The following is a 27677-nucleotide window of genomic DNA, read 5'->3' on the forward strand; positions in this document are numbered from 1 at the left end:
AAAAAAAAAAAAAAAAAAAAAAAAAATTGTTAACTTCCAAATCTTTAATGCAGGCTCCCTGCTTAGACACCGTATGACTGGCCCCCAAACAAACTCAACTTGTCCAAGCAGAACTTATTACTTCTGCCTAAACGTGCCCCTCCTGGACCTTCCCACCCCCAATCAGGCAAAAGGCACCCCTGAGTCATATTTAACTCCTCCCTTCCACTATCCTCTCACTATCTAGGACATGTCTCTCCAGTCGGCCCCACAGTCCTAGCCCTAGCTCAGGCCTCTACGTTGCTCTTCTGAACAACTGTATCAGCCTCTTCCATGGTCTCTGCTACCAATGTCTCCCCTCATTCCAGGACATCTTCTACAATGCAGAAACTTTGTAAGTTTTGCGAGTTCCCACCACTGCTAACCACTTGAGTCCTGGATCAATGTGTCCCTTCCCGGTTTAAAACTCTCTAATGGCCTCCCACTGCCCTTAAGATAAAATCCAATTTCTCAGTATATATTCAAGGCCCTTTATAATCAGGGTGCAAACCATTTTTCCAGCCTAAATCTCTGTCCCCTCCCAGCTCCCCCTCCAGCCTCACCAGTTTCTCATTAACCTCCAAACATCCCACACTTCCATGGCCCAGTGCCTTGGCTTGAGGTTGTCCCTGTTGTATGAAACACTCTTCCTCCTTTCCATCTGGGAAATTCCTACCCATCTCTTAAGACAAAGATTAAAAACATCCTCTCGTCTGGAGAGATAGACATGACCCCTGACCTCAAGGAGTTTCAAATTAGAAAGGAAAACAGACATGTATTCTCTCCAATCTCCTAATATGACCCTACCCCACTTCCCAACAATCTACCCACAGGCCCCTCAGGTTAAAGTTGTCCAAACCCTTCAATGCTGGTTAATCAGTTTCCCCTGTGCTCCCGGACTTGGTCACAGGGTCTTAGGCAACACTGTTCAACATGTGGCCTGTGTCAGTTCCAATAGTATACCCCATGCTTGGGACTGTGCTCAGAGTAAGTGCCCATGAGCACTGGCCACAGCCTGCTAGTCCCTTTCATTGAGGAGCCCTGCAAAGGGGGATCCACCTACCTCCACCCTCTCTCTGGGGCTTTAGCACGAACCGGCTAGGAGCAGCAAGGGCCTTGGCGATGGCCTGGTCCCCTTCTTCACCCTGGAAGGAGGCAGAAAGCAGTTAGCATAAGTTTAAAGGCTAAAGAGGCAAGAGCTTAGGTCCAGCTGGTTGTGCAGAGCAGCATCAGAGAAGGAGCAGGAGGGAGAACAGCCATAAATTCCTTCAGGTGGGATGCTACTATCTGGATGACACTCCCAACAAACCCCCTGCAGCAGCCGATGCAATGAGAACGGGCCTTTCTTTAGCAACAGCTCAGGGCTCTGCAGCAGGCACCCTGGTACGTTTCTTAGTTCTTGCTACCTGACTTAGTCCCTTCCCTCTGGTTGCCATCCTCCTCTCTACCTTTGCTGAGGGAGCTTACAATGGATTCCAGTCCCCATCCTTCCATTATGAGGCTGCTCTTCTGCTCAGAGTTCTAGGGGTTCTCCAGAGCATAACCAACCTTTGTCACAATGCCAGCTCCACCCGCCCCAACACATTGAACTCTAGGTCTCTGCCACCTAGGAGGCCTGTGGTAGGAGAAACGGGCTGCCCACACACCATGTCCAGTGAGTAGAGGCCAGCAAAGGTGGCGCGGAGGCGAGCCACAGCCTCAGGCTGGCCAGGGAGCAACATCTCCAGCATGCCCGGCCTGCTCAGCTCCTGCTGCACCTTCTTAGTCCCAGCCAGCTGGGTGGCAATGTCTGGGCACTTGGCAGCACATGACCTCTCCAGCAGTAGACGTGCTTCCCAGTTCTGCAGAGGGAAGAAGACAAAAGGAATTCGACTTTATTTTACCTCAGCTGATGCTTACTGAATACCCATTAGGTGCCAGGTATCATGATTTATATCTTCACACTCATTATCACCCAGGATCATTGTAACATCCTTGTGAGCCAGGTGTGATATGTTATAGTTATGTATCATTGTGCCAGACCGTGAGCCCTCGCAAAGGCAAGAATTCCCCAATCTGTGGGAAACAATAGGTGTAAGGATGTAGAAAAACTGATGAGTAGGCTTGAAGGAGGTAGAACACTTGTCTATGTGCTCAGTTTCCCACTGTGTTCCATACTCCCTACCATGGCTTTTAAGATCCTTCAGGAGCTGGCTCCTGTCTACTTTTTCAACCTTGTACCATCCCTGACTCCTAGTCTCCATCATTCTAGCCACACAAGCCTGTCATTCCTCAAATCACAAAGCTCTTTCCCTCCTCAGGGCCTGCACTGCTTTTTCCTCAACCTGAAACCCCCTTCCTTTTGGCTTTTCCTATGCATAGGTGGATCCTTACCATCCTTATATCTCAGCTCAATGTCAGCTTTTCAGAGAAGGCTTCCCTGTCCACTCGATTTAATGTGAATTTCCCATAATTCTCTCTTTTTACCCAGTTGTTTCACTGAAAGCAGTTACCTGAAACTAAAACACACACATGCACACATGCGCGCGTGTGCACACACAGACACACACAAACACACACACACAAATCCCAATTTTTTTTTTCTGTTTTTGTTTACTTTTTTTTTTTTCTTTTGAGATGGGGTCTTGCTCTGTCACCCAGGCTGGAGTGCAACGGTACAATCTTGGCTCACTGCAACCTCCACCTCCCGGGCTCAAGCGATCCTCCCTCCTCAGCCTCCCAAGTAGCTGGGACTACAGGTGCATGCCACCACACCCGGCTAATTTTTGTATTTTTTGTAGAGATGGAGTTTTGCCATGTTGCCCAGGCTGGTCTCGAACTCCTGAGCTCATGCAATCCACCCACCTAGGCCTCCCAAAGTGCTGAGATTACAGGTATGAGCCACCATAAATGACCATATTTTTGTTTACTTTCTGATGCCCATTTCTCTGACCAGACTGTGAGCTTCACAGCACAGGGCTCTTATCATTTTCCTCATTTTCCATTGTATCTCCAGTGTCTAACACAGTTCCTGGCACTTTGTAGATGCTTAATAAATATTTGTTGTTGTTGCTGAATAAGGTGAAATTTGAGTGGGGTTCTGAAGGACAGGTAGAGTCAGTCAAGTGAGACTCAATAGGGAAGGGATACTCAGACTAAGATAACATGAACAAAGGCCTCAAGTGGGTGATCACAGGATGAATGGTTTACTACACAAGAGCTGAGGGTATAAGAGGCAAGGAAACAGCAGGGGATCATGCCTCCCAACTCTGGTTCCCATTCTCATGCAATGGGGAGACAGTCTTTCCTTGGCTCCAGACCACTGCAAACTGCACACAGCAGGATCAGGTCTTTCCTGTGACCCCCACCCAATGCTATCCTTACTTTGTTTTTTTTTTTTTTTTTTTTTTTTGAGACGGAGTCTCGCTCTGTCCCCAGGCTGGAGTGCAGTGGCCGGATCTCAGCTCACTGCAAGCTCCGCCTCCTGGGTTTACGCCATTCTCCTGCCTCAGCCTCCCGAGTAGCTGGGACTACAGGCGCCCGCCACCTCGCCCGGCTAATTTTTTTTATTTTTTAGTAGAGACGGGGTTTCACCGGGTTAGTCAGGATGGTCTCGATCTCCTGACCTCGTGATCCGCCCGTCTCGGCCTCCCAAAGTGCTGGGATTACAGGCTTGAGCCACCGCGCCCGGCCTCTTACTTTGATACTACTGGTTCACCTGCAGCACTTTCACCTGATCTTCATCAATTATCCCGGGAACCCAACTACTAGTCTGGCATTCCACACAGAATCATAGGTGACCAGAACATCAGAGATAAACCCAGAGAAATACTCCATTATGTTAGAAGCAGGAAAGCAAAACCAAAGATAAGCAAGGACTTGCCCAGGGTCACCTAGCAAGTCACTAAGCCTTCTAGATCTCTCTCCATGTCTAAACCTGCTCTGAGCTGCTCAGTTCTCTAAATGTGTCTACCTCTTGGCCAGGTGTGGTGGTGAACACCTGTAATCCCAGCACTTTGGGAGGCCAAGGTCAGCAGATCACAAGGTCAGGAGTTCGAGACCAGCCTGGCCAACATGGTGAAACCCTGTCTCTACTAAAAATACAAAAATTAGCTGGGTGTGGTGGCGCATGCCTGTAATCCCAGCTACTCAGGAGGCTGAGGCAGGAGAATCACTTGAAACTGGAAGTCAGAGGTTGTAGTGAGCCGAAATCACGCCACTGCACTCCAGCCTGGTCAACAAGAGCAAAACTCTGTCTCAAAAAAAAAAAAAGTCTACCTGTTTAAACACTACTTTCCTTCCTTGTTATCTCAAATTCTTCTAAGTTTTCTTTGTCCTGTTTTGAAATCTAGATCTATTTTTCTAATAGACAGTTTATCTCTCCTGTAGTCAGCAAGTAGCCACCACTGCTAACCTTAACCTATCTAAAGAAAAGGATGTTCCATCGAGATGTCACCTCTGTAGAGCTTCCCTATACGGAGCTCAACCCTGAGGGGAGTCCTAGATGAATTACAGACCTAGAAGGAGCCCCCTCAGTTTTCTAGTGTAGCTCCCCCAGCTCACAGAAACAGACCTAGAAAGGGTCAGGAACCTGACCATCATCACACAGAGGCAGTCAAGCTCATGACCTCCAGCTCACTGCTCATGGTATTTCTAAACTTATTTCCTCCTTTATCATCTCCCAGCTGAGAGCAGAGCTTCTTAGCCTCTCCGTGATGTGGATGTTAGGAGCAGAGGAGAAGAATGGGAATACCATCGGCCTGAAAGTCAGAAAACCTGGGAACTTCCTGTGGGGCCTTAGAGAAGCCTCTCCATCTCTCTAAACGTTAGTTTCTCCATCTGTATAATGGGGATAATTATATGGTTCACCGAGTGGTTGTGAGGGTTAAATGAAATAATGGATGTGGAAAGTAATGAAACTACATGGTAGGATAGCAAAATGAGGTGATGTTACTGTCATTAACATGAATGAGGAGATTATAAAACTTTCTGATTCAGATAAACGAAAGAGTTGGCAGAAAAAAAATGGTCAGCAGTATGCTGGAACTGGCTTACATCAACTAGTGAGAGCTGATTGTTGTTAAACATTTGCCAGCACATCTCTGGAAACAGTGTAAATGGCTGAAGCTCTGTGGATTCCTGAGGATTCAAATTCTAGAAGACTGTGTTTGTAGAGTGAGAGGTAGCAAAAGCCTTGAGGGAGGATAGGAGGCTCTAGCAGCAAGCTCCCTGAGAAAGAAGTGAAGTGAGGACTCGGAAAACTCAGTTGTTATAAGCCTGAATTGGGTCTCTGTGGAGCTCTTGTGGGTCCCAGGAGGCAAAGAATGGTCTCACAGAAAATACCAACCTGTAGACTGTACTGACGAGGCATGTAGCCATCCCGGAAGTAAACCACAGCAATTTCCTGGCCATCCCTGGAACACAGGATGGAGAAAGCTGCTGTGTTAAATTATAACTGATATGTTCAGTGGTTCAATCTATTTCAGGGTGCATCAGGATGAATTTGGCTTTTTCAAAATTCAGCCCACAGGTGGGAGCCTGGTCAGGGGTTCCACTGGAACCAGTGAAAGTAGATATCCACACTACCAGGGCTTCCACTGAAAACAGGGAGGTGTGCCATATGGAATACTTTAGAATATTCTATATTTAGAGTCATTCTAAGAAGGCCAGAAGGAACAAGAAGGTCACTAGAATCAAATTTGGTAAATGCATAAAAATGTTGGCTCGAAATTACCGAGCAGCAGAATCATACTGCCATGCGTAGTAAAACACATTTTGTATTTCCACTGCTTAAAGCAGCTAAAACCAGACTGAAAAAAATTTTTAATGGCGGGAGTGAAAGTGGAAATGCAAACATGTAAAATGATGAGTCTGATTAAGACACAGACTTTTAAAACATCTTTTCCTTTTCTTTGACCTATTTGATATTGTCTAGTTTATCTGAAAAGTAAATTAACTACTTTGTTTTGTTATGATAAAAGCACATTTTGAAAAACAGTGAGTGGTGGTGTGAAATTCCATGGACAGTTTTAATTTTAACAATCACCTAATTCTAGGTCTAAATATATGTGCTGCAATGCTACCCAAATACGTAGCACTAAATCTACCTGGTGGTGGCCCCTAGAGAGAAGGATAAGACTTGGCTTGGAACACAAATCTGGGCCTGAGCTCAGACAGTGGCATCCAGACCAATCACAGAATGAGCCAGCTGCTCCTCTTCCTCCCTGACTGCCCAGCTCAGCTTCTCAGGCCTGACCTCACCTTACTTACTAAGAGGGACAAGAAAACTTTTGGGAACTTAGGGCATATGAAAACCAAGATGATCTCTAAGGAGATCCTGATCCAGAATGTCAACAGCTCTGATAGAAGCAGAGAGTGGCTGGCTTTCTCCAAAATTTCCCGGGAGGATGAGATATTTCAGAAATTATGAGAGAAGGAAGCAAGCCATCACATCTCCCCGAAGAAAGAATCATTTTGGGGAAGAGAGTGGCAGGATGAGCTTCATAAACCAGCCTTCCACTGAATTCTTGGGAATGCTTACACAAACAGCCTTCGGTCTTGGTCCAGAGACCCCTTTTCAGAGATATCTTCAAATGTTCGTCGGATCACGTGGATGTTCCTGTGAAAAATGGGCAAGAGCCAGAGGGAATGGATGCTATGTTCTGAGTGCCCCATCCCCAGTCCTGGAGCCACACGTATAAGTCCCCCTTACCTTTACTTACCTGGCCAGTAGCTCATTTTCTATGGCACGCTGGTCAAATATGTTTCTTTCCTTCTCTTGAGCAATCAGTAGCACCACAGCACTGGGGAAAGAGCACAGGTGGCCCGAGGCTACTATAGAACTTGTTCTTCCTTTGTTTCTCCCCTCAACCACCCCACCGCCACACCTCCTGGAATAAGAATAAGAACAAGGCTTCACTGAAAGAACAGTGTTCCCTCTCTCGGAAACCTTGGAATTACCTAAGGCATAGACACCTGACACTATCACATATGATTTCCTGAAAAAAGAAAACTTCAAAAATGAAGATGCCTCTGACCCTTCTCCAGTGGGCAGATGAGATATTGTAATGATGTCATGAGTCGATGAATTTCTGTGCAAATTAAAATGTAGATATAAAACCATCTCAAAAACCCAAGAAGCCTTTTTCTTAGAACTTAACACAATTCTAACATCTTTCTGGAAGAATAAACAAGAGGGAGTATTGAGGAACATTTTGTAAAAGAACAATGCAGGGGGTCAGGGGCTAATGGCTCTATTACTAGATTGTAAAGGATACAATAAAGGAGTGTGGTTCTTACACGAAATGGAACCCTACAGAAACCCACAGGGCCAACTACAAACAACTACATTATCTCCTGGGCCTCCCAAGATTCCTGTGATGTACACAGGGCCACGTTTGATCTCATAGTATTAATGAGATCACTAGGGCTTATGTGGCTTCTTCCTCTCTGACTATTCATATATTTATTTTTTTATTTTTTTTTATTTTTTATTTTTGAGACAGAGTCTCACTCTGTCGCCCAGGCTGGAGTGCAGTGGCCAGATCTCAGCTCACTGCAAGCTCCGCTTCCGGGGTTTACGCCATTCTCCTGCCTCAGCCTCCCGAGTAGCTGGGACTACAGGCGCCTGCCACCTCGCCCGGCTAGTTTTTTTGTATTTTTTTAGTAGAGACGGGGTTTCACCGTGTTAGCCAGGATGGTCTTGATCTCCTGACCTCGTGATCCGCCTGTCTCGGCCCCCTAAAGTGCTGGGATTACAGGCTTGAGCCACCGCGCCTGGCCTATTCATATATTTCTTAAAGAGGAAGGGGCTTGAGGACTCAGGGAAAAGCTTATGCCAGGGAACTATCTGTTTGGCTGCCAGCTAACACATTTCCATTGTCAAAGATAGGTCCAGTCCCCTAACAGATTCCTAGGGTGAATGCTCAGCAGTACCAAACTCCATTTTTTTTTCTTTTACATTTTATTTTATTTATTTTTTTGAGGCGGAGTCTCCCTCTGTCACCCAGGCTGGAGTGCAGTGGCGCAATCTAGGCTCACTGCAACCTCCACCTCCTGGGTTCCAGCGATTCTCCTGCTTCAGCCTCCCAGGTAGCTGGGATTACAGGTGTGTGCCACCATCCCTGGCTAATTTTTGTAGTTTGAGTAGAGATAGGGTTTCACCATGTTGGCCAGGCTGGTCTCGAACTCCTGACCTCAAGTGACACGCCCATCTCGGCCTCCCAAAGTGTTAGCATTACAGGTGTGAGCCACCGCGCTCAGCCTACAAACTCCATGTTTGCTGTGACTATACTGCTTTGTGCCTGTGGCTTCTTCCTGAGACCCATGGAACCCTAGGCTTTGGCTTAGGATTCTAAGTGTATATTCCCTGACCTCCCCTACTTAGCCTTTCTTGTCTATCTCTGCTGCTCCTGACCTTGGCAGAACCTCTTGGACTAAACTCTGTTTGCCTGACTCCTTTCTGCTTAGCCAAAATATAGGTCTTAGTAAGTCCCCTCTCCTGGTCTGCCTGAAATCTTATGAGGTCAGACGTGACATTAAGCTGAGTCTTGGCTTTCAGTTGAGTGCCTGAGAGACAAACTAAAAGTGGTGTTCTCACAAGTCATCTTGTCCTGAGAGAGTCCTAAGGGCCAACGGCTTTGCTCTTCACTTTGTAGCCTAACCTGTCCCACGCATGGGTGAGGGTGTGTATGGGAGGGTGGCAGTTGGCCCAGGCTGGCCCACCTCCAAAAAGAGGCGGAGGAGGAAGGCTGGCAGCTGGAGGTTAAAGAGGAACTGCACGCTCCAGCTAATTAAGTCAGCCTGCCAACTGCTAAACAATCAGAGCTGGGCTCAGAAAACATATTTGACCTCTCCTGCCTTCAGTTCTGAGCAGTTCTGAGCAGTCTATTTCCTAGTAGGAAAGTTGTCAGCTAAGGAAGGTGACCTGACAATAGCATGCTGGCTGGGGGTGAGGACCCCTGAGTGCTAGTCCTAGCTCTGCCAGTGACTTGTAGTGTGTCTTGGTAATTGACTTGGGTAAGGCAATTTCGTTCCTTGGGCCCTGGTTTTCCCATCTATAAAATAAGGGTGTTATGGCCGGGTGTGGTAGCTCACGCCTATAGTCCCAGCACTTTGGGAGGCCGAGGCGGATGGATTGCCTGATGTCGGGAGTTCGAGACCAGCCTGACTAACATGGAGAAACCCTGTCTCTACTAAAAATACAAAATTAGCCAGTCGTGGTGGTGGGCGCCTGTAATCCCAGTTATTCGGGAGGCTAAGGCAGGAGAATCGCTTGAACCCGGAAGGCGGAGGTTGCAGTGAGCCAAGATCGTGCCATTGCACTCCAGCCTGGGCAACAAAAGTGAAACTCCATCTCAAAAAAAAAAAAAAAAAAAGGGTGTTAAAAAGATCACAGTTCCCAGCCTTTTACCACCAGGAATCCCCTTTTCTTATTCTATTCATTCCAACCACAGGCCCTATGCTTTGAGAGTTTGTCTAAGTTGAAATTGTAATTCATTTTGCAGGCTTCCATTTCTTAAAATTTTAAAATCATGAGATAATTGATGAAAATTATTCTACTCTACCAATGCAGTTTTTCAGTCAATACTATGGAACCATATCTCTTAGAGGCAGAAAAGGGAAGTAGAGAGAACATAGGCTTTAGAGGCAGATGAATTCTATACTTACCAGTTGTGTAACTTTGGGCAAGTTATTCAAACTTTCTGAGCCTCAGTTTGCTCTTGCATGAATTAAAATTAGTACTTGTCAAATGATAGCTATTATTATTATCATTTTATTTATTTATTTTTTTTGAGATGGAGTCTCACTCTGTCACCCAGGCTGGAGTGCAGTGGGGTAATCTCGGCTCACTGCAACCTCCACCTCCTGGGTTCAAGTGATTCTCCTGCCTCAGCCTCCCAAGTAGCTGGGACTACAGGTGCCCACTGCCATGCCTGGCTAATTTTTGTATTTTTAGTAGAGACAGGGTTTCACCATGTTGGCCAGGCTGGCCTTGAACTCCTGACCTCTGGTGATCCACCCGCCTCGGTCTCCTAAAGTGCTGGGATTAGAGGTGCGAGCCACCGTCCCCGGCCTATTATTATTATTATTATTATTATTGAAAGTACTACATAATGATCTACACAGATTTTTAAAAACATTTTTCAGATCCATGATCTCATTTAATTCTCACTAACACCCTTTTAGGTATTATTATTACTCCTATTTTACAAATGAGGAAACTGAAGCTCAGAAGAAAAGAACTAACTTGCCAAGGTCATGTGCTAGGTCAGCAGAAGAGCCTATCTCACTCTCACAATGGGGGAAGCCAGTTCTGGCTCAGGTGTCACATAACTCCTACCTATCAGTGCCTAATTCTGGACACACGAGTATTTTCTGTCCACGTTATTGACAGCCTGGCAGACAAAACCCCCTGCAGCATTTGTCTGTCAGCAGTTCCCCAGCTGACCCATCCCCTGGCTTCACTCTCTTAAAATACAACCTAGCCAATATACTTGAAAGAATATTTGTCTGATGACTTCTAAATGCTTAGAGTCTGAGGTTTCTTAGGTCTTAGTGAGGCTTAGCAAGGACAGAGAGGCTCTCTTGGAGGTAAGGGCATGATTAAGAGTACAGGTTTTGGAGAGAGGTGGACTCTGGGATCTGCCACCAACTCATCACTTAGCCTTAACAATTCACTTTGGTTCTCAGAACCTCAGTTTCCTCATCTGTAAAACGAGGCAGTTGAACAGTATTGACCTCAGAGAGCTTATTATGAGAATTCAATGAGATCCTGTTTGTACAGAGCTTAGCACAAGGTGTGGCACTAGTAAGTGTACATTAAGGACTATTAATGCTATATTAACATTGCAATAACTGTTAGTATAGTGGCCCCTCGATGATCTGAAAATCACTTACCTAACATCTTCACTTGAGAAATAGGAAGAAAGCAAAAAATGCCTCTAAGCAGTTAAAAAGGATACCATAAAATTCCGTAGTCAAAGCTTATGCATTTACTCATTCAAGAGGCCCTCACACTCTTCAGACCCAATCATAACAATCTGGATCATTTGCTTTCCCAAACAATGGCAAATCAGAAGGGAGGCATGGGCATGGGGGTGGAGGATTCCAAATTCAAGCACACCAACAACAGTCAAAAGTAAAAGCTGAGAATTGGGAAACAGACAAGAAAACTATGAAGAAAATGAATGAGAGGCCAGGTGTGGTAGCTCACACCTGTAATCCCAGCACTTTGGGAGGCCGAGGTGGGCAGATCATGAGGTCAGGAGTTCGAGACCAGCCTGGCCAACATGGTGAAACCCTGTCTCTACTAAAAGTACAAAAATTACCCGGCTGTGGTGGCATATGCCTGAAATCCCAGCTATTCAGGAGGCTGAGGCAGGAGAATCGCTTGAACCCGGGAGGTCGAGGTTGCAGTAGGCCGAGATTGTACCAATGCACTCCAGTCTGAGCGACAGAGTGAGACTCCGTCTCAAAAAAAAAAAAAAAAAGGAAATGACTAAGAACTTAAAGCCTAGCAGTCAGAGCTATCAGAGCTATTAATGCAGGCAAACAGCCTCGCATGCCTCTCTAAACCCAGGTAGCACTACTGTATTACAGCAAGCTGCAATTGTGACAGTCATAATGACAACCTTCAGTCAATAAGAAAAAGTTAAATCATAGTCAGCATTTCTTATTTAAGAAGGAAACCTTAAAATAATTTTGGCATGTAAAGGTATAAGTTTCTATTCCTAGAAAAATCCCTTTATTCTCTAATGATGGCTGGCAAGAAAAGAAGTTGCTAAACCTATGAATGCTGAAACTAAAGCAGGATCCTCCTGCTACCTTTTCACACCCTTACTTGGTTGAGCCGTAGAGCTCCCAGGCTTTGGCAATTCCCAGGGCCAGTCCCTTGCTGGGATTATTAGAGAGGATCTTGCCAGCTTCTTTGGTTTTACTCAGGACACTGAGAACATGTCTGTTGGAAGAGAGATGGCTGTTCAGTAATTGCATGGACCTGGAAGCCCCCTCTGTCCATGACCTCATAGATATAGCAACATGACTCTGAGAATCAGCTGAGCACTGAAAAGCATGCTCCCATCACATTCCTGGAGGATCCACTTCAGGTTAGAATATGCTGGGCTGCCCTAACCCTGGCCCCTGGTATACATGCCTAGAGGAGACCTGGGAGCCTCTGTCCCCACCCCAACCTACCCCAGCCTCCCATTGAGCTGGAATCCCTTACTCTGGGCCTCCAGGTGCTGTCTGGAATCCTGCTGCAGACCATCTAAAATCATTGCAACCTGGAGCATCACTGCTGTCTAGAAATGGATACTACTAGGCCCAGCCCCCAGACAGAAGTCCCTGCATTCCTCTCTCTGGGGCTCTCAAGATATTGTTCCTTCTGCTTGTACAATGTAGGGACAGGACTAGATGAGCCATGAGGTCCCTTTTCTCCCTGACATACCAAGGATCTGATTACAAGAGGAAACTGCTGTGGGGATGGCCAGGGATAACATGTGACCCAGGGCCCAGGAAAGCACAGTCATAGCTGGAGTTCCCCGGCCTAGCCAGTGACTGTACACCCACCAGCATGTCACCCCACAGGTATGCCTAGGGCTGCCCAGGGGACCCACCGGTGCACAGCTGGGGTCCGGGAGGCCAGGCCCCCAAAACTGGCAGAGATGGTGTTGATTTCGATCTGTTTCAGGGCTGGGGAGCCATCTGTGCTTCGCTGGAACATGTAGTCTGAGCGATTCAGGCCCAGGAACACGGTCTGTGGGGAAAACTGAAAGCTGACAGTATCTGCCCAGGGACTGACTCTGAGGACCTAGCCACAGAGCACACAGGTACCATGAACTCTACGTAGAGATCAGAGGTACCAGCAAACACTCCCAAGCCCAGTGGGATCATTCTTCTGGTCATCCTCGAATTGGTCACTGGGATAAACCCAGTGGGGACCAGTGAGAGGCAGATTCCCATGGGCTGAGGGCCTGGACCAAATTCTTCCAGCAAAACAGAAAACAAACAGAGATGGGAGGGGCAGCTTCCAGACTGGAATAAGGCTGAGAATGGTTACCTGGGCAATGCCCTCTTTTAGGACTTGCTTGTGGATGTCAAAGAGACGAGCGGTAAAGTCATCCTGTTTGATGGTGCTGGAGGAAGGAACAGAGAACATTTTGCAGGTTTAATTGGCCTAAAATTTCAAGAAGTCCCATCCCCACTCATTGACTCCTGAATCCTCTCTGAGTCTACTGACCAAAACTTGAATGTCTGCCCCAATCTGGTAAAGAACAGTGGCTAAGAATCCAGCTCCAGACCTGGGTTCAAATCCCAGCTCTACCACTCACTAGTAGGCAACCTCAGGGAATCATTTCACCTCTCCATGTCTCAGTTTGCTGATATATAAAATGGAGAAGGATATAATTAAATTTATATCATGGGATTGCGGTAAAAAGTCAGTAAGATATTACATTCAAAGAATTGAACATACTGCTCCGAAGAAGAGCTAAAAAATGACATGATATACCTATTCTACTTGAATAGCTCTGATGGTTGGCAAGCCTTCTGGTTGACCTAATACTAACTCTTCACAGCTTTTCCTACACTCTGTGACCTCCCACGGTGAGCCTTCTCCTCCTCCGCCATGGCAGCCGTCAGAGATTAGAAGACAGCAGTTATGCCCTGTGCACCAATAAGATTTTTCTGACCCAAGCTAAATATCCTAGGTTTTTTTTTTTTTTTTTCTTCAACTAGTCCTCATATGATGTGATTTCCTCAGGGAAGCCTTCCCTATCTGAGTCAGATCCCCCTGCTATGTGTTCTCATAGAACTAAAAACCACTCCTTTATAGCACTGACTGCAGGTGCAATTTTACATTTTCTTTGTGTGATGATTAGTGTCATCTCTCCTGTTTGACTATAAGCCTCATAAAGGTAGTGGCTGTGTCTATGCAGGCTCATTGTCATAGGCCAGTATACTGCTGTGACATGTGACATGTGTTAGGGGCCTATCCAGTATGGTTTTCTGGAGCCTCAACAAGAGCCACAGTAAGAAGGAATCCACAGGTAATTAACATCACACTTACTGCCCTTTGAGATTCAGGGTGGATTCTGCATACCTGCTCAAGCCTGGCTCACCTTGTTACAGAAATGTCACAGGAGACCAGTGGGGGAAGCCAAGTAGCCCAGGCCTGCCCTGAAGTTCCTCTGCTCCCCAGCCAGCTCTCTCCCACTGGTGAGCTCCCTCATGCCAGCCCTTGGTTAGGAGGAGAGTCCCAGCTGGGCTTCAGCCTCCAAGGAAGTTGGGACACACTTTCCTTTTTCTGAAGTGGTGCTCCCCTTCATGTGCTGTAGGGGCTCTTCTCCCTTAGGAACTAGGGTTTGTATGTGTATGAGAGGAGAGAGGAACAGAGAAGGCAGGGGTTGCAAAGATGAGCTGCAAGTCTCCTTCATAAATGCATCATTAGGGTAAAGGTCATAAGCCAGGCTGCTCACGTTTCCCACAATCCAGGATCGCAGGTACAAAGCTGGGCCCATTCCAAGAAACAGCTCAGGGGCAAGGTGGTGGGCAGATTCATACATTCATGACTCATTGGGTTTTTGGCTACAAGTCAATGGTTTCCAAGCTTCTTACCATTATAAGCCCTTCTCATATTCACCCACACATTTAAAAAAAATTTTGTCTCTAACAAAAGTCTAGTTTCTGTTGAAAAATTAATCAAAGACATGCCATTACAGGTTGGATATTCCTTATCCGAAATGCTTGGGACGAGCAGTCTTTCGGATTTTGGAAGATTTGCATACACGTAATGAGACATCTTGGGGATGGGACTCAAGTCTAAACACAAAATTCATGTGTTTCATATACACCTTATATGCATAGCCTGAAGATTATTTTACACAATATTTTAATTAATTTTGTGCATGAAACAAACTTGACTGTATTTTGACTGCACCTGTCACATGGCATCAGGTGTAGCGTTTTCTACTGGTAGAGTCACCTGGTGTTCAACAAGTTTTGAATTTTGGAGCACTTCAGCTTTTGGATTTTTGGATTAGGGATGCTCAACCTGTACAATATATATATATATATATATATATCTAGCATGTATATGTACATACATAATGTAGATATTTAATTCTACAATGAATATATATACATATATATGTATTATTATTATTATTTTTTGAGATGGAGTCTCGCTCTGTTGCCCAGGCTGGAGTACAGTGTCGTGATCTTGGCTCACTGCAGCCTCTGCCTTCTGGGTTTAAGCAATTCTCCTGCCTCAGCCTCCCAAGTAGCTGGGATTATAGGTGCCCGCCACCACATCCAGCTAATTTTTTTGTATTTTTAGTAGAGACAGGGTTTCATCATGTTGGCCAGGCTGGTCTCGAACTCCTGACTTCAAGTGACCCACCCACCTCGGCCTCCCGAAGTGCTGGGATTACAGGCGTTAGCCACCGCGCCTAGCCTATATATATATTTAATTCTAAAATAAACAAAGAAATTTTTAAAAATCGCCCCAGAATCTGAAGAAAAAAGAAAGATCAAGGGAAAGAGACAGAGAAAGGTGGATGGGCTGAACCATTTCAGAGGTTGCTTCCTCATACCCTGAGTGTGGCCCAGTCTGTACCCCATCCCATCCAAAGATGAGAGAAAGGGTCGCTGCTTAGGAGAAGTAGAAAATCTGACTTTAACCCAATAACCTTCCCTACCTCTGTTCTCCTCCAAAACTAGGCTGACTTTCCCTAATTCCAAATGGAAATATCAGTCTTCAAAGTAGCGTGTCACGGATTACAGAATGTGAACAATGAAAGGGATCTTGGATTTAAGTCAATCTCTTCATATTTCAGATGAAGAAATCTTAGGCCCAGAGGAGGAATGGGAGTGGCTTGAGGCCACAAAAATAACTGGTTGAGCCAGGATTAGAAGCCAGCTTTCCTGACCCCTATGACTTTTTGTTCTTTGGGGATACCTTTCATCTATCCCACCAAGTCAGCTGACACAGTAACACCTCACGGCTCTGCAATCTTCCAGTTCCTTGGTTCTGGCAGCTCCTGGCTCCCCATGCTTCACTGCCCCCTACCTGGAAAGAGTTTGCTCGAGGAAGGCAGCGTTCTGGCTGACAGCATCCACTAGCAGGTTGAAGTCCATCTGCACAGCATAGGCTTGCTCCAGCAGGGCACTGGGGACCAGTGAGGGGAAGAGCGTGAATGGGGCATAGCTCACCACCTGTGATCAAGAAGAGTGAATGGGACAGGGCAGGGCACCTGTGAACGGGCTGTCTTCCTGCAAATGGAATCCCGTGGAAAGTCTGGCCTACATTTACTGAGGACACACCAACTGCAGATTAGTGGTTACCTCGGGAGGAGTGGAAGGGGGAGAGGGGAACACAGAGAGCTTCCAGATTCTGTGATAGTTTATCTCCACATATTAGAGAGATAGAAGCAAAAAAGCAAAAAGCAAATAACAAAAAGAAACCCACAAGTTATTGAGCACCTACTATGTGCAAGGTATATTATTTTAAATACTTTACACAGATTCATCATTTAGCCCTGTGAGGAAGATACTATTATTATCCACACTTCACAGAGAAGGGACCTGAGACAGAGAGGTTAACGGATCCAAAATTATATTCAGCTAGTAACTGGTGCTGGGATTTGAACCAGGATGGTTAACAGATCCAAAATTTTATTCAGCTAGTAACTGGGGGTGCTGGGATTTGAACCAGGATGGTTAACAGATCCAAAATTTTATTCAGCTAGTAACTGGGGGTGCTGGGATTTGAACCAGGATGGTTACTAAACACAACACACACACACACACACACACACACACACACACACACACACACGTACATATACGGAAGCCTGCTCCTTGCTGGTTGATGTTCAAGCCCAGTTCACACTCCAGTCTCCTTGACTTGTATTATGAAGCATTCCTGAGTTTAACTTTTGAGTTTATATCAGTTTGTCATTATGATGGTATAAGTTTATGGTGTTAGAACTTGGTATTTATATATTTATTTTTAAAGTACTATTTTTTTTCTTTTCTGAGGTGGAGTCTCACTCTGTTGCCCAGGCTGGAGTGCAGTGGTACAATCTTGGCTCACTGCAACCTCCACCTCCTAGGTTCAAGCAATTCTCCTGCCTCAGCCTCCCAAGTAGCTGAGACTACAGGTGTGTGCCACCACACCCAGGTATTTTTTGTATTTTTAGTAGAGATGGGGTTTCACCATGTTGTTCAGGCTGGTCTCGAACTCCTGACCTCAAGTGATCCGCCTGCCTCCACCTCCCAAAGTGTTGGGATTATAGGCATGAGCCACCATGCCCAGCCAAAATATATATATATTTTTTTAACAGATAATACAAATACATGATACAAACTTCAAAAGAGACATAAGAATACATAGTGAGAAGTATGTCTCACTCTCATTCCAGTCTCCTGGGAAAAAGACTGGGCCCCAGACACCCAGTTCTCCTCCCCAAAGGCAAATGACAGACTAGTGTCTCACATATCCTTCTAGTCATCTTTGTATTGATATATATGTATACATATATATTTTCTCTTTTTTTCACCCCCACAGCAAACTACACTATATTGTGCTTTTAAAATATTTCCTTATATGTTGAAATAGAGCATTTTCATGATTTTTAATTGCTGCACAGTATTCTACTCTTTGGATATACCATAATTTATTGAATCTAGTATATAGTTGGTTTCTTTATTTTCCCATTACCATTAATGTTTCAATTGGTATCCTACAATATACATTCTAGATATTTTTGTATATGAGAAAGTCCATATATTCTAAATTTCTAAAAGTAAAAATATCAAGTAATTCAAGCAAATCTATTTTAAATTTTGGTAGATAATTCCTAAATTACCCTTCTCAGCATCTTTTTTTTTTTTTTTTTTTTGGGAATGGGGTCTTACTATGTTGCCCAGACTGGAATACAGTGGCTATTCATAGGTGCCATCATAGTGCACTATAGCCTCAAACTCCTGTGCTCAAGCAATCCTCCTGCCTCAGCCTCCCAAGTAGCTGAGACTACAGGTGTGTACCACTGCCCTGACCTCAGCATCTAAGACAAAACTGAGGAAGGCTATTTGTGAGAATAAGGTTTATTCGGCCTGAAGCCTTTATGAGTTAGAATGGGAATGACTGCAGATTACATAAGGGGTGACCTAATACCCTGAGTAGCTATGTGATGACTACAGGAGCAATTTCCTTGGCTTTAACACAGAAAGCTCTGCTGCCCCCAACAAGTCTAATCTTGGCCTGAAAAACTCAGAGTTTTTCTGCTAAGACATCCCTCTGCCTCTGTCCCAGGACTCATTATGCCCTCCTGAATTTAGGATCAATAGTATACAGCTGTTCTCTGTTATCTACAGGCTAAAGGCTGAAACACACAATCTTCTCACTTTTGATAGAGACAGTAACATAAAATAACATTACTAGCAGGGTGCAGTGGCTCACGCCTCTAATCCCAGCACTTTGGGAGGCCGAGGCGGGCAGATCACAAGATCAAGAGATCGAGACCTTCCTGGCCAGCATGGTGAAACCCCATCTCTACTAAAAATACAAAAATTAGCTGGGTGTGGTGGCGCATGCCTGTAGTCCCAGCTGCTCTGGAGGCTGAGGCAGGAGAATCACTTGAACCCAGGAGGCGGAGGTTGCAGTGAACTGAGATGGTGCCACTGCACTCCAGCCTGGCGACAGAGTGAGACTCTGTCTCAAAAAAAAAAAAAAAGAAACATTATTCTACTGTTTTAAAAAAACTATAGCACGTGCATGACAAAATTTTGCTTTGTAGCCAGGGAAGCAACAGCGAGTGACAGGAACTGTGGCAAAAATAAGAACTCGCGTCTTCTCTAAAGGGGGCAGCCAAAACTCTGCCCTAGCCAATTGTTGTCATGCAGGAAAGTAGGCCAGAGTTGCCAGATGATATAATTTTTCCAAACAAGTTGGGTTGCTAGATGTTTTTTTTATTTCATGATTTTTTTTTTTTTTAAATGTTGGCTCTGACATTTTAAAAATATTCTAGTGAAAAAAACTGTTAACAATGCTTGCCCCTGGTCAGGGAAACACTGGCTGGAGGAAGGGGACTTACTCTGAATTTTGCACCCTGTTCCAATGCATTTGAATGTATTACTTATTGTAAAAAACAAATTAACTCCCCAAACACTACAGGAGCCAAATATTCAGGCTGGATATGGCTAGTTTGCAGCTCTAATCTACAGGATAAAGTTCACACTCCTCCTTCACCCAGTAGCTAAGGCCCCTTGGCTGTCTGATGCTGGCCTGCCTTCTTTCCCACTATATCCACTTATGCGCCCCGCATTTCAGCTGCATTCTCTTGAACACTTTTTTTTTTTTTGGCTTTTCCTACTTTTAGGTCCTTGCTATGCAGTTCCTTTTCCCTGTTTGTCTTTTAAGGTCTAGTTCAAATACCACCCCTCAACTCAATCATCTAATCATAATGAATTACTCTTTTTTCCAGCTGTCCTATATAGTATCTCAGGAAAGGAAAAAAAGCATGGATGTTCAGAGCATGGACTCAGGATCCAAATTCCTTGGGTTTACATCCTGGCTCTGCCAATTATTTTACCATTTAAATGACTTCAGGTAGGTTACTTAGCCTCTCTGGGGTTCGGTTTCCTTACCTCTGTTGTGGTGAGGAGTCAGTGATTCCAAAGTGTTTAGAATAATGCCTGGCACATAGTAAATACTCAATAAATGATAGTTAACATTGTGTAGCAGACTGCCTGTGTTTCCTCATAGAGCTGACATTATTTCATTTTGTTTTGTGGTATGTTCTCTAACTAGACCAGGAGCTCCAGAGGCTAGGACTCTGGCTGACTCACTCTTTGTCCTCAGTGCCTAGAATGGCATAGCCTACAGCAGGCATTTAGTAAAGATTTGGAGTAAAATCTCACACACACACACACACACACACACACACAAACACACGTACATTTTCTGACTTTTTGTCTGGATTACAAATCTCACTGTGGATTGTGCCTTTTCTAGGCTCCATTAACTCCCAGAAAGACCAATCTTCACATGGTACCTATTGATTAGCAGAAGAAACAAAAGCTTGGAAGGGAAAATGCTTCATCTTAGATTCATACAAGTAATTCACAAAATCTAGGTTCACAGCCCAAGCAATTCTACTCCATACCGTCAGCCTGCCTTAGGTGACAGACATTGTCATTTACTCGGGCCTTAGCAAACAATTACTGAGTGTGGACTCCACCAGGCCTGTATTAGGTTCTGGGCACACAGAGACAAAAAAGAAGGGGGCTGGTTAAAAAAAGAAAAGATGTTGGCCGGGCGCGGTGGCTCAAGCCTGTAATCCCAGCACTTTGGGAGGCTGAGACGGGCGGATCACGAGGTCAGGAGATCGAGACCATCCTGGCTAACACGGTGAAACCCCGTCTCTACTAAAAATACAAAAACTAGCTGGGCGAGGTGGCGGGCGCCTGTAGTCCCAGCTACTCGGGAGGCTGAGGCAGGAGAATGGCGTAAACCCGGGAGGCGGAGCTTGCAGTGAGCTGAGATCTGGCCACTGCACTCCAGTCCGGGCGACAGAGCGAGACTCTGCCTCAAAAAAAAAAAAAAAAAAAAAAAAAAAAAAAAAAAAAAAAAGAAAAGATGTTGGTAGCTCTTTAGTCACCAATATGATCTTAAGGTGTACTGTTAAGTTTTTTTAAAAAAAAAAGTGGGCAAAAGGAGGCTGGGCACGCTGGCTCACACCTATAATCCCAGCAATTTTGCAGGGGCAGAGGCCAGTGGATCAGTTGAAGTCAGGAGTTTGAGACCAGCCTGGACAACATGGTGAAACCCCGTCTCTACCAAAAATACAAAAAAAAAAAAAAAAAAAAATTAGTCAGGCAAGGTGGCACATGCCTGTAGTCCCAGCTACTTGGGAGGCTGAGGTGGGAGAATTGCTTGAACCCAGGAGGCGGAGGTTGCAGTGAGCCGAGATTGTGCCATTACGCTCTACGCTCCAGCCTGGGCAACAGAGCAAAGCCCCAAGGAATATATTTACTTGTTACTAGTTACCTGTTACGAATCAGTCATCTGAAGAGATCAACAAGAAACCAAAACACAGGCTGCATTAGGGTAAACTCTTGTACCCTTTGAATTTGAACCATGAAAATGTCTTGCCTAGTCAGCACATTAAAAAAGCTTTATTTTTTCCCCCCTAAGGATGAGATTTTAAAAAGGTGTGGTTTGGACTCAGCAGTTCTACTTTTACGTATTGACCCCGGAGAAACACTCACAAAGGTGCCCCAATAGACATACACATGGATGTTCCCTATAATGCTATTTATGGTCATAAAATCATGAGAGAAATCACCTAAATAGACATGAGTAGAGGGAAGCTAAACTGTGATATACCCACATCTGGAATACTATGCCTCAGATTGAAGTTGACCCTAATGGAAGGCATTAGAAAGTTCTAAGACAGACTATTAAATAAAAAACCAAAAATATATCATAGAATAATATAATCTATGATAGATATCAAATAATATTTGATAATTATCAAATAATAGTTTGTTTTTTTAAAAAGACATATTTCTCTATACACATATCTACATATATAAATGCACAGAGAAAGGCTTGAAAAGATATATCACAAACCAGTTACAGAGAAGGTAGAGTGATTATGGGATCTTCAGTCATAGCTCACTGGGCAAAGTGCTTCACACGAATCACCCTCTAATTCTCTTACCAAACCAGTGAGGTAGGTCCTATTATTATCCCATTTTTACACCTGAAGAAACTGCAACTGAGAGTAATTTGCCTAAGTCACACTTCAAACCCCATATTTAAATTTGATTACTACAGCATGCTGCTTTTTTACTTTCTACTTCTACAGATCAATTTCAGTTACTGAAAAAAATAAGGCAAAAGAGATACGGTCCCTGATGCAAAGGAAAGACCCTCAGCCTGGCTGGGGCCAGACAGTGGGCCATGGTGAATGCTGTGGGGAGGAGCTAGGGGCTTACCTCTGAGGAAGTGGGCTCCTGTGAGGTCCTCAGCAACACTCCCTCAGCCAGGGCGCGGTCCACGGCCTGCCGTGCCAGCTCCTCTAGCTGCTGTTCATCCTGCAAGAGGCTCCCCCAGTTGGTGGCCATCCCAACACCTGCAAAAGATGGAGAGAAGAGAGTTGGTGACAGATGGCCTGAAGCCCAGCAACCACGGAAACTGGCTGGTGGCCACCCCCAACACAGCAGGACCCTGACCTCTGTTGGAAGGGAACAGCATGGTATACAGGAATGAACACTGGCTGGTTCTAGCTCTTAACAACTTCCATGTGCACGAAATAGAAAGCCTGACAAAGCATTTCCATTGCCACTCTCTCTTTTGATTCCTAACACAATGGCATTATTCTCACAGTAAGGAAGCAGAGGCTTGGAGAGGTGAAATGACTTGCCGAGGTGATGACTGGTATAACCTGGACTTGAACCCATGTTTCTGGACTCCCAGCCTAATGCTCTTCATTGGAGAAAGAAGCACTAATATCACAGATGTGACTGGGGCAAGTTCCTTCCCCTCCCAGAGCTACAGATTCCCTAACTGTGAAACAAGAAGAATGGGGTAGACCAGTAGTTTCCAAACCTGGCTGAACATTCTGGGGAGCTTGGGAAAGAATACAGATTCCTGGGTCCCATCCCAGAGACTGATTCAAGAGGTCTGAAGGGAAGGATGGGTTGAGGCTTTGTATTTATTTTTATTATCATTATTTTTTTTTTTTTGAGATGGAGACTTAGTCGCCCAGGCTGGAGGTCAGTGGCTTGCTCTTGGCTCACTGCAACCTCTGCCTCCTGGGTTCAAGCGATTCTCCTGCCTCAGCCTCCCCGAGTAGCTGAGATTACAGGCATGCGCCACCTCGCCTGGCTAATTTTTTGTATTTTAGTAGAGACGGGGTTTCACCGTGTTAGCCAGGATGGTCTTGATCTCCTGACCTTGTGATACACCCCCCTCGGCCTTCCAAAATGCTGGGATTACAGGCGTGAGCCACCACGCCCAGCCGAGGCTTTGTATTTTTAACAAGTTTTCCTGGGATAGGAGTCACTGCAGTACACTATTAATTCCCTTCAAGCTCCAACAACTCATGTCAGCAGATCTCAAATAAATTACATGGGAAGGGGGAGGGAGCTCTTCATGGAATATCATGAAATGCAAATAAGGTGAACTCCCTTATACTAACCAGAAGGAATCTTAGTAGCAGAAAATGATTACATTCCATGTATGGACATTTATTATCAAAGCACCAAAAGACAGAAAATATTTTTGAGAAATCACATTAGCAAGATGGAAATCGCTGAAAGCCAAGTGTCCAATGTAATAGGAGTTGTCTGATTGGTTGCCCAGAGACATACAGAGGTGTACAAGCTCACACCCTGGTACTCATTCATTTTTCAGCAGGCCTCGGGAGTTTAAGATCTGGGTAAAAATCTGGAAACACAGTCATTACTTTTGTTCTGCCCTATTGTCATTTAACAGAACATGGCTGCCCAACTCAGTGGTCCCCAGGAAGGAAGTTAGAGAATAATAGGAAACCTCCATCACATTCAGCTCTATCCCCCTGTCCCCATGACAGAGGTAGTGCTAGGCCAATTATGAAGGGCTGCCGGCCTCAGCACAACGCTTTGAAAGAATGTGCACGTAATCTCAAGAGTGTCCTGATAATATCTCTGCTGAGTGAGACATAGATGAGGGCAGGCATAGTAACGAACAAGGCTCAAGTCAGACAGACAGACAGACCTGGGTTTGAGTCCATAATAATATGACTTCTTTCTTTCTCTCTCTCTCTCTTTTTTTTTTTTTTTTTTTTTTGACGGTGTCTCGCTCTGTGGCTGGGGTGCAGTGGCGCAGATCTCGGCTCACACTGCAAGCTCCACCTCCTGGGTTCACGCTATTCTCCTGCCTCAGCCTCCCAAGTAGCTGGGACTACAGGCGCCCGCCACCACGCCCGGCTGATTTTTTGTATTTTTAGTAGAGACGGGGTTTCACCGTGTTAGCCAGGATGGTCTGGATCTGATCTCGTGACCCCTGCCCTCGGCCTCCCAAAGTGCTGGGATTACAGGCGTGAGCCACCGCGCCGGGCCGACTTCCCTTTCAAGTAAGATTGCTGTGTGGATTAAGAGAAAAATCAGTGTGAAATTTCTCAAAAGAAGCTCTATACATGAGACCATTTTTTGCCTGTACTCTCTTTACAGGTAGGAGGAGACTTGTCAGAGGTCACACAGAAACCTAGTGGCAGAGCCAGGACAAGAACCCATTACTTTGACATTAGAGTAATGAAACCCTCCATGAGCCCCCATCATTCCACAACTCTGGAATTCCGACGTCTGTTTGCTGTTGGGCTTTTATTTAGTTGGCAAACACTGATTTGCATTTAATGCCAGTCCCTTGACTAGGTACTAGGGACATGGAGAAGGATAAGACATAAAAATAATCACCATGGGCCAGGCGCGGTGGCTCACATCTGTAATCCCAGCACTTTGGGAGGCCGAGGCAGGCGGATCACCTGAAGTTGGGAGTTCTAGACCAGCCTGACCAACATGGAGAAACCCCATCTCTACTCAAAATACAAAATTAGCCCGCCGTGGTGGCGCATGCCTGTAATCCCAGCTACTCGGGAGGCTAAGGCAGGAGAATAGCTTGAACCCGGGAGGTGGAGGTTGCGGTGAGCCGAGATCTTGCCATTGCCCACTCACCTACTCTGTCAAAAAAAGAAAAAAGGAAAGAAAAAACGAAAGAAAAAAAAGAAATCACGATGAAGGTGCTAAGTGGGCCCTTTGTTTTTCTCATTCTACAGCTTCAACCCTCCCTTGGCTTTATTTGTTTTGCTGATGACATTCAAATCTACATCTTCACAGCAATACTTTACTACCTTCAAACTAGAATATCCAATTACTTCCTGCGAGTCTCCACACAACCAGAATAGAATTTGTTGTTGTCTCCCACAAATCTGCTTCTCCTCTGATGAACCCCACCCAGGTACCCAAGCCTTGAGTACTTCTTTCCTCCATCTCACTCTCCCCAAATCTTGTGGATTTTGCTGCCTAAGTATATAATACTTTGATTTCCGTTATTTATCTCCATTTCCAGTGTTTGTAGCCTAGCCCCGGCCACTGTCATCTCTTCCCTGGGCACGAAACCGATTCAGAGTGAGGTATCTTCAGTGACCAGGATACGTCGGCCTCTGTTCCCCTTCCAGGCCTTGGCACGTGCTGTCTTCTCTGCGGAACTCTCCCCACCACTTCTGATCAGGGTTAGCGACTTAGTTCCAGAAGCCGCCCTGGGATTCTACATTCTACAGCCCATCACTTTTCCCGGTACCGCGGGAACAGTGTTTGTCTTGATCACTTTTCTATCCAGTGTTAGCCGCGCTTAGTACTGTATTCATTCATTACATGAATGAATGAAGAAAGAATGACAGACGGGCCAGATCACCGAAAGCCTCAAAACGCCCACAAGGAAATGGGTCGGACTTTATCCCCAGGACTAGATCAGAGCCTAGAAAGGCCCCGAGGCAATGACACGGTCGGCTGCCCAGGCTGGCCCCACTACACGGGCCCGCTCGCTTTCACCCTAGACAAAGTTTGTCCCTAATCGCTCCCCGTTGTAGTTCTAACTGGCTCCAGTCTCACTGGTCCACTGGCCCCGACACCGGCCCGATCTAACGGCAGGAGATCCGGAAAGTATGGGATCAACGCGCGCCAGCCCAACCCCCTCAAGAGACACTAGTTTCCCCGCGCATGCGAAGGGTTTCAGCTACAAGATCTCCCGGCCTCCGGAGTTCAATCCCTCGCCAGACCCCTCCCTCACATCGTCCCTCCCGAGGAAACGTGACCCGTGCCGGCCGCCGTGGCCGCGCCAACCTACTCGTTCGCCTTCTCTCCGCGCACGGTTCTCTCGGCACTCGCGCCGCTACCCAGGCTCGGGGGGCGGGGCCTCTATGCGACCCAGTGCGCTTGCGCGGACCGCCCCGGGCCGGCTTAAAGAGTGGGGCGGGGACAGAGACCCATACCTTTGGAGCTGAGTCTCGGCTAGGAAGGGGCAGTCGTTGAGAGGGCGGCCTTGGCGTTGGGAGTGCGTCGGCTGCACCCTGGCGGACGGACCTTGGGAAGGAGGGGAGGGGACCGTCGGGGTCGGCGGGGAGCTACGGGTATGCATAGCTCTTGGAGCGTCAGAGCTGGCGACGTCTAGTGGAAGATGGGGAAACTAATGCTCAGAGCGGGACACTCACTACCTCAGGGGCACACAGTTGATAAGGGTGGGGTGTCTGTGGTAATGGAGGCCCCAGGGAGGGTCAGGGGCCCGTAGTACGTCAGGGGCTGAACCTGTATTAGAACCCAGGCTTGTTTCCCAGCGCAGCCAGGTCCCAGAAAAATCCCCCTGATGTTATCTATTTATTTTTTTTAACCTGGGATAGCAGCAGGGAAAGCATTAGAGGCAAAAGGAAAGGATTTTCATTTTTCCAGGAATGCTGAAGTCAGGACTGTTTGAGGGGAACCCTGTGTTTGTCAGACTCCAGTACCGTTTACATCAGGATCTGGGGCAGCTTTTAAAAATATGCAGATTCATGATTGCTACCCCCACCTCACTGCTTGGCAGCCCACAGGTGCCTTCCCTGTTTCTTCCTTCTGGGTTGTGATAGGCTTGTCTGCAGTCCGAAGCACCTGATAAGAATTTTAGTTAAATGAATGTATCAGTCCAGTTTCTAGGGAATTAACCATGAATAAGACAGCCACTGCTTTCAATCTGATAAGGTAGGCAATAAACTGCTTTTCTGAAGGAATCAGGTATGGCTTTTGGGGTCTTGAAGGATGGATAGGAAGGCGTAGGTAGTGAAGGAGGTAGGGGTAGAGGTGAGAGGCTGGGATGGGGACAGTGTTCCAAGTTGCAGGAACAAAAGCAGCGAAGGCTGGCTGGGCGCAGTGGCTCAGGCCTATAATCCTAGCACTTTGAGAGGCCTAGGCAGGTGGATCACTTGAGCTCAGGAGTTGGAGACCAGGCTGGGCAACGTGGCGAAACCCCGTTCTACTAAAAATACAAGAATTAGCCGGGTATGTTGGCCCGTGCCTGTAATTCCAACTACTCGGGAGGCTGTGGCGTGAGAATCCTTGAGCCCCAAAGGCGGAGGCTGCCGGAAGCTGAGATCGTGCCGCTGCACTTCTACCTGGGTGACAGAGTGAGACCCTGTCCTAAAAAAAAATGAGCAGCGAAGGCATATAATTCTGAGCGTTGCTTGGCTTGTTTTACAGACACGGAGGAGTTTGGTGTGGATAATAACGAAGGGCCTAAGGGTTGCAACAGGACTTTAGGCGCTTAGGCTTGGAGAGGTAGCCTCAGATGCCAGTTCCACTGAGCAACAGGAGCTAAGGGCTTTAAGCAGGGGAAAGACATGGTTAGTTTTGTGTGTTAGGCACTGGTTACAGCGTGACAAATGGTTTGGAAGTGGGGAGATGGGCTAGAGAAAGAGCAGAGAGAGTTAAGATGTGAGATAATGAGGCCGTAGCCAGTGCAGCAGCTGTGGAGATGCAGTGAAGAGAACAGATCAAAGAAATTTAGGAGTGAGAACTCCTGGTGATGGTAAATCAGTGGCCCAACCCAGGGACCAAGATCTTTTCGACTCTTTTTTTTTTTTTTTTTTTTTTTTTTTTTTTTT

General features: G+C 46.0%; 1 protein-coding gene across 1 annotated transcript in view; it reads right to left on the reverse strand.

Moving 5' to 3' along the window:
• Positions 1-25976, reverse strand: part of GSS (glutathione synthetase) — a 28005-nt gene extending 2029 nt beyond the window's left edge. The window contains exons 1-11 of the mRNA XM_017878819.1: positions 25892-25976; positions 22003-22139; positions 16067-16212; positions 13058-13133; positions 12615-12754; positions 11840-11956; positions 6720-6800; positions 6539-6616; positions 5345-5411; positions 1665-1859; positions 1082-1163 (exon numbers count right to left, since the gene is read on the reverse strand). Of these exons, the coding sequence (XP_017734308.1) occupies positions 1082-1163; positions 1665-1859; positions 5345-5411; positions 6539-6616; positions 6720-6800; positions 11840-11956; positions 12615-12754; positions 13058-13133; positions 16067-16212; positions 22003-22131 (1111 nt within the window). The 5' untranslated portion in view covers positions 22132-22139; positions 25892-25976. The remainder of the gene's footprint in view (positions 1-1081; positions 1164-1664; positions 1860-5344; positions 5412-6538; positions 6617-6719; positions 6801-11839; positions 11957-12614; positions 12755-13057; positions 13134-16066; positions 16213-22002; positions 22140-25891) is intronic.
• Between the last annotated feature and the right edge of the window lie 1701 nt (positions 25977-27677).

The sequence above is a fragment of the Rhinopithecus bieti genome, unplaced genomic scaffold, assembly GCF_001698545.2.
Source record: "Rhinopithecus bieti isolate Rb0 unplaced genomic scaffold, ASM169854v2 scaffold_65, whole genome shotgun sequence".
Classification (NCBI taxonomy): domain Eukaryota; kingdom Metazoa; phylum Chordata; class Mammalia; order Primates; family Cercopithecidae; genus Rhinopithecus; species Rhinopithecus bieti.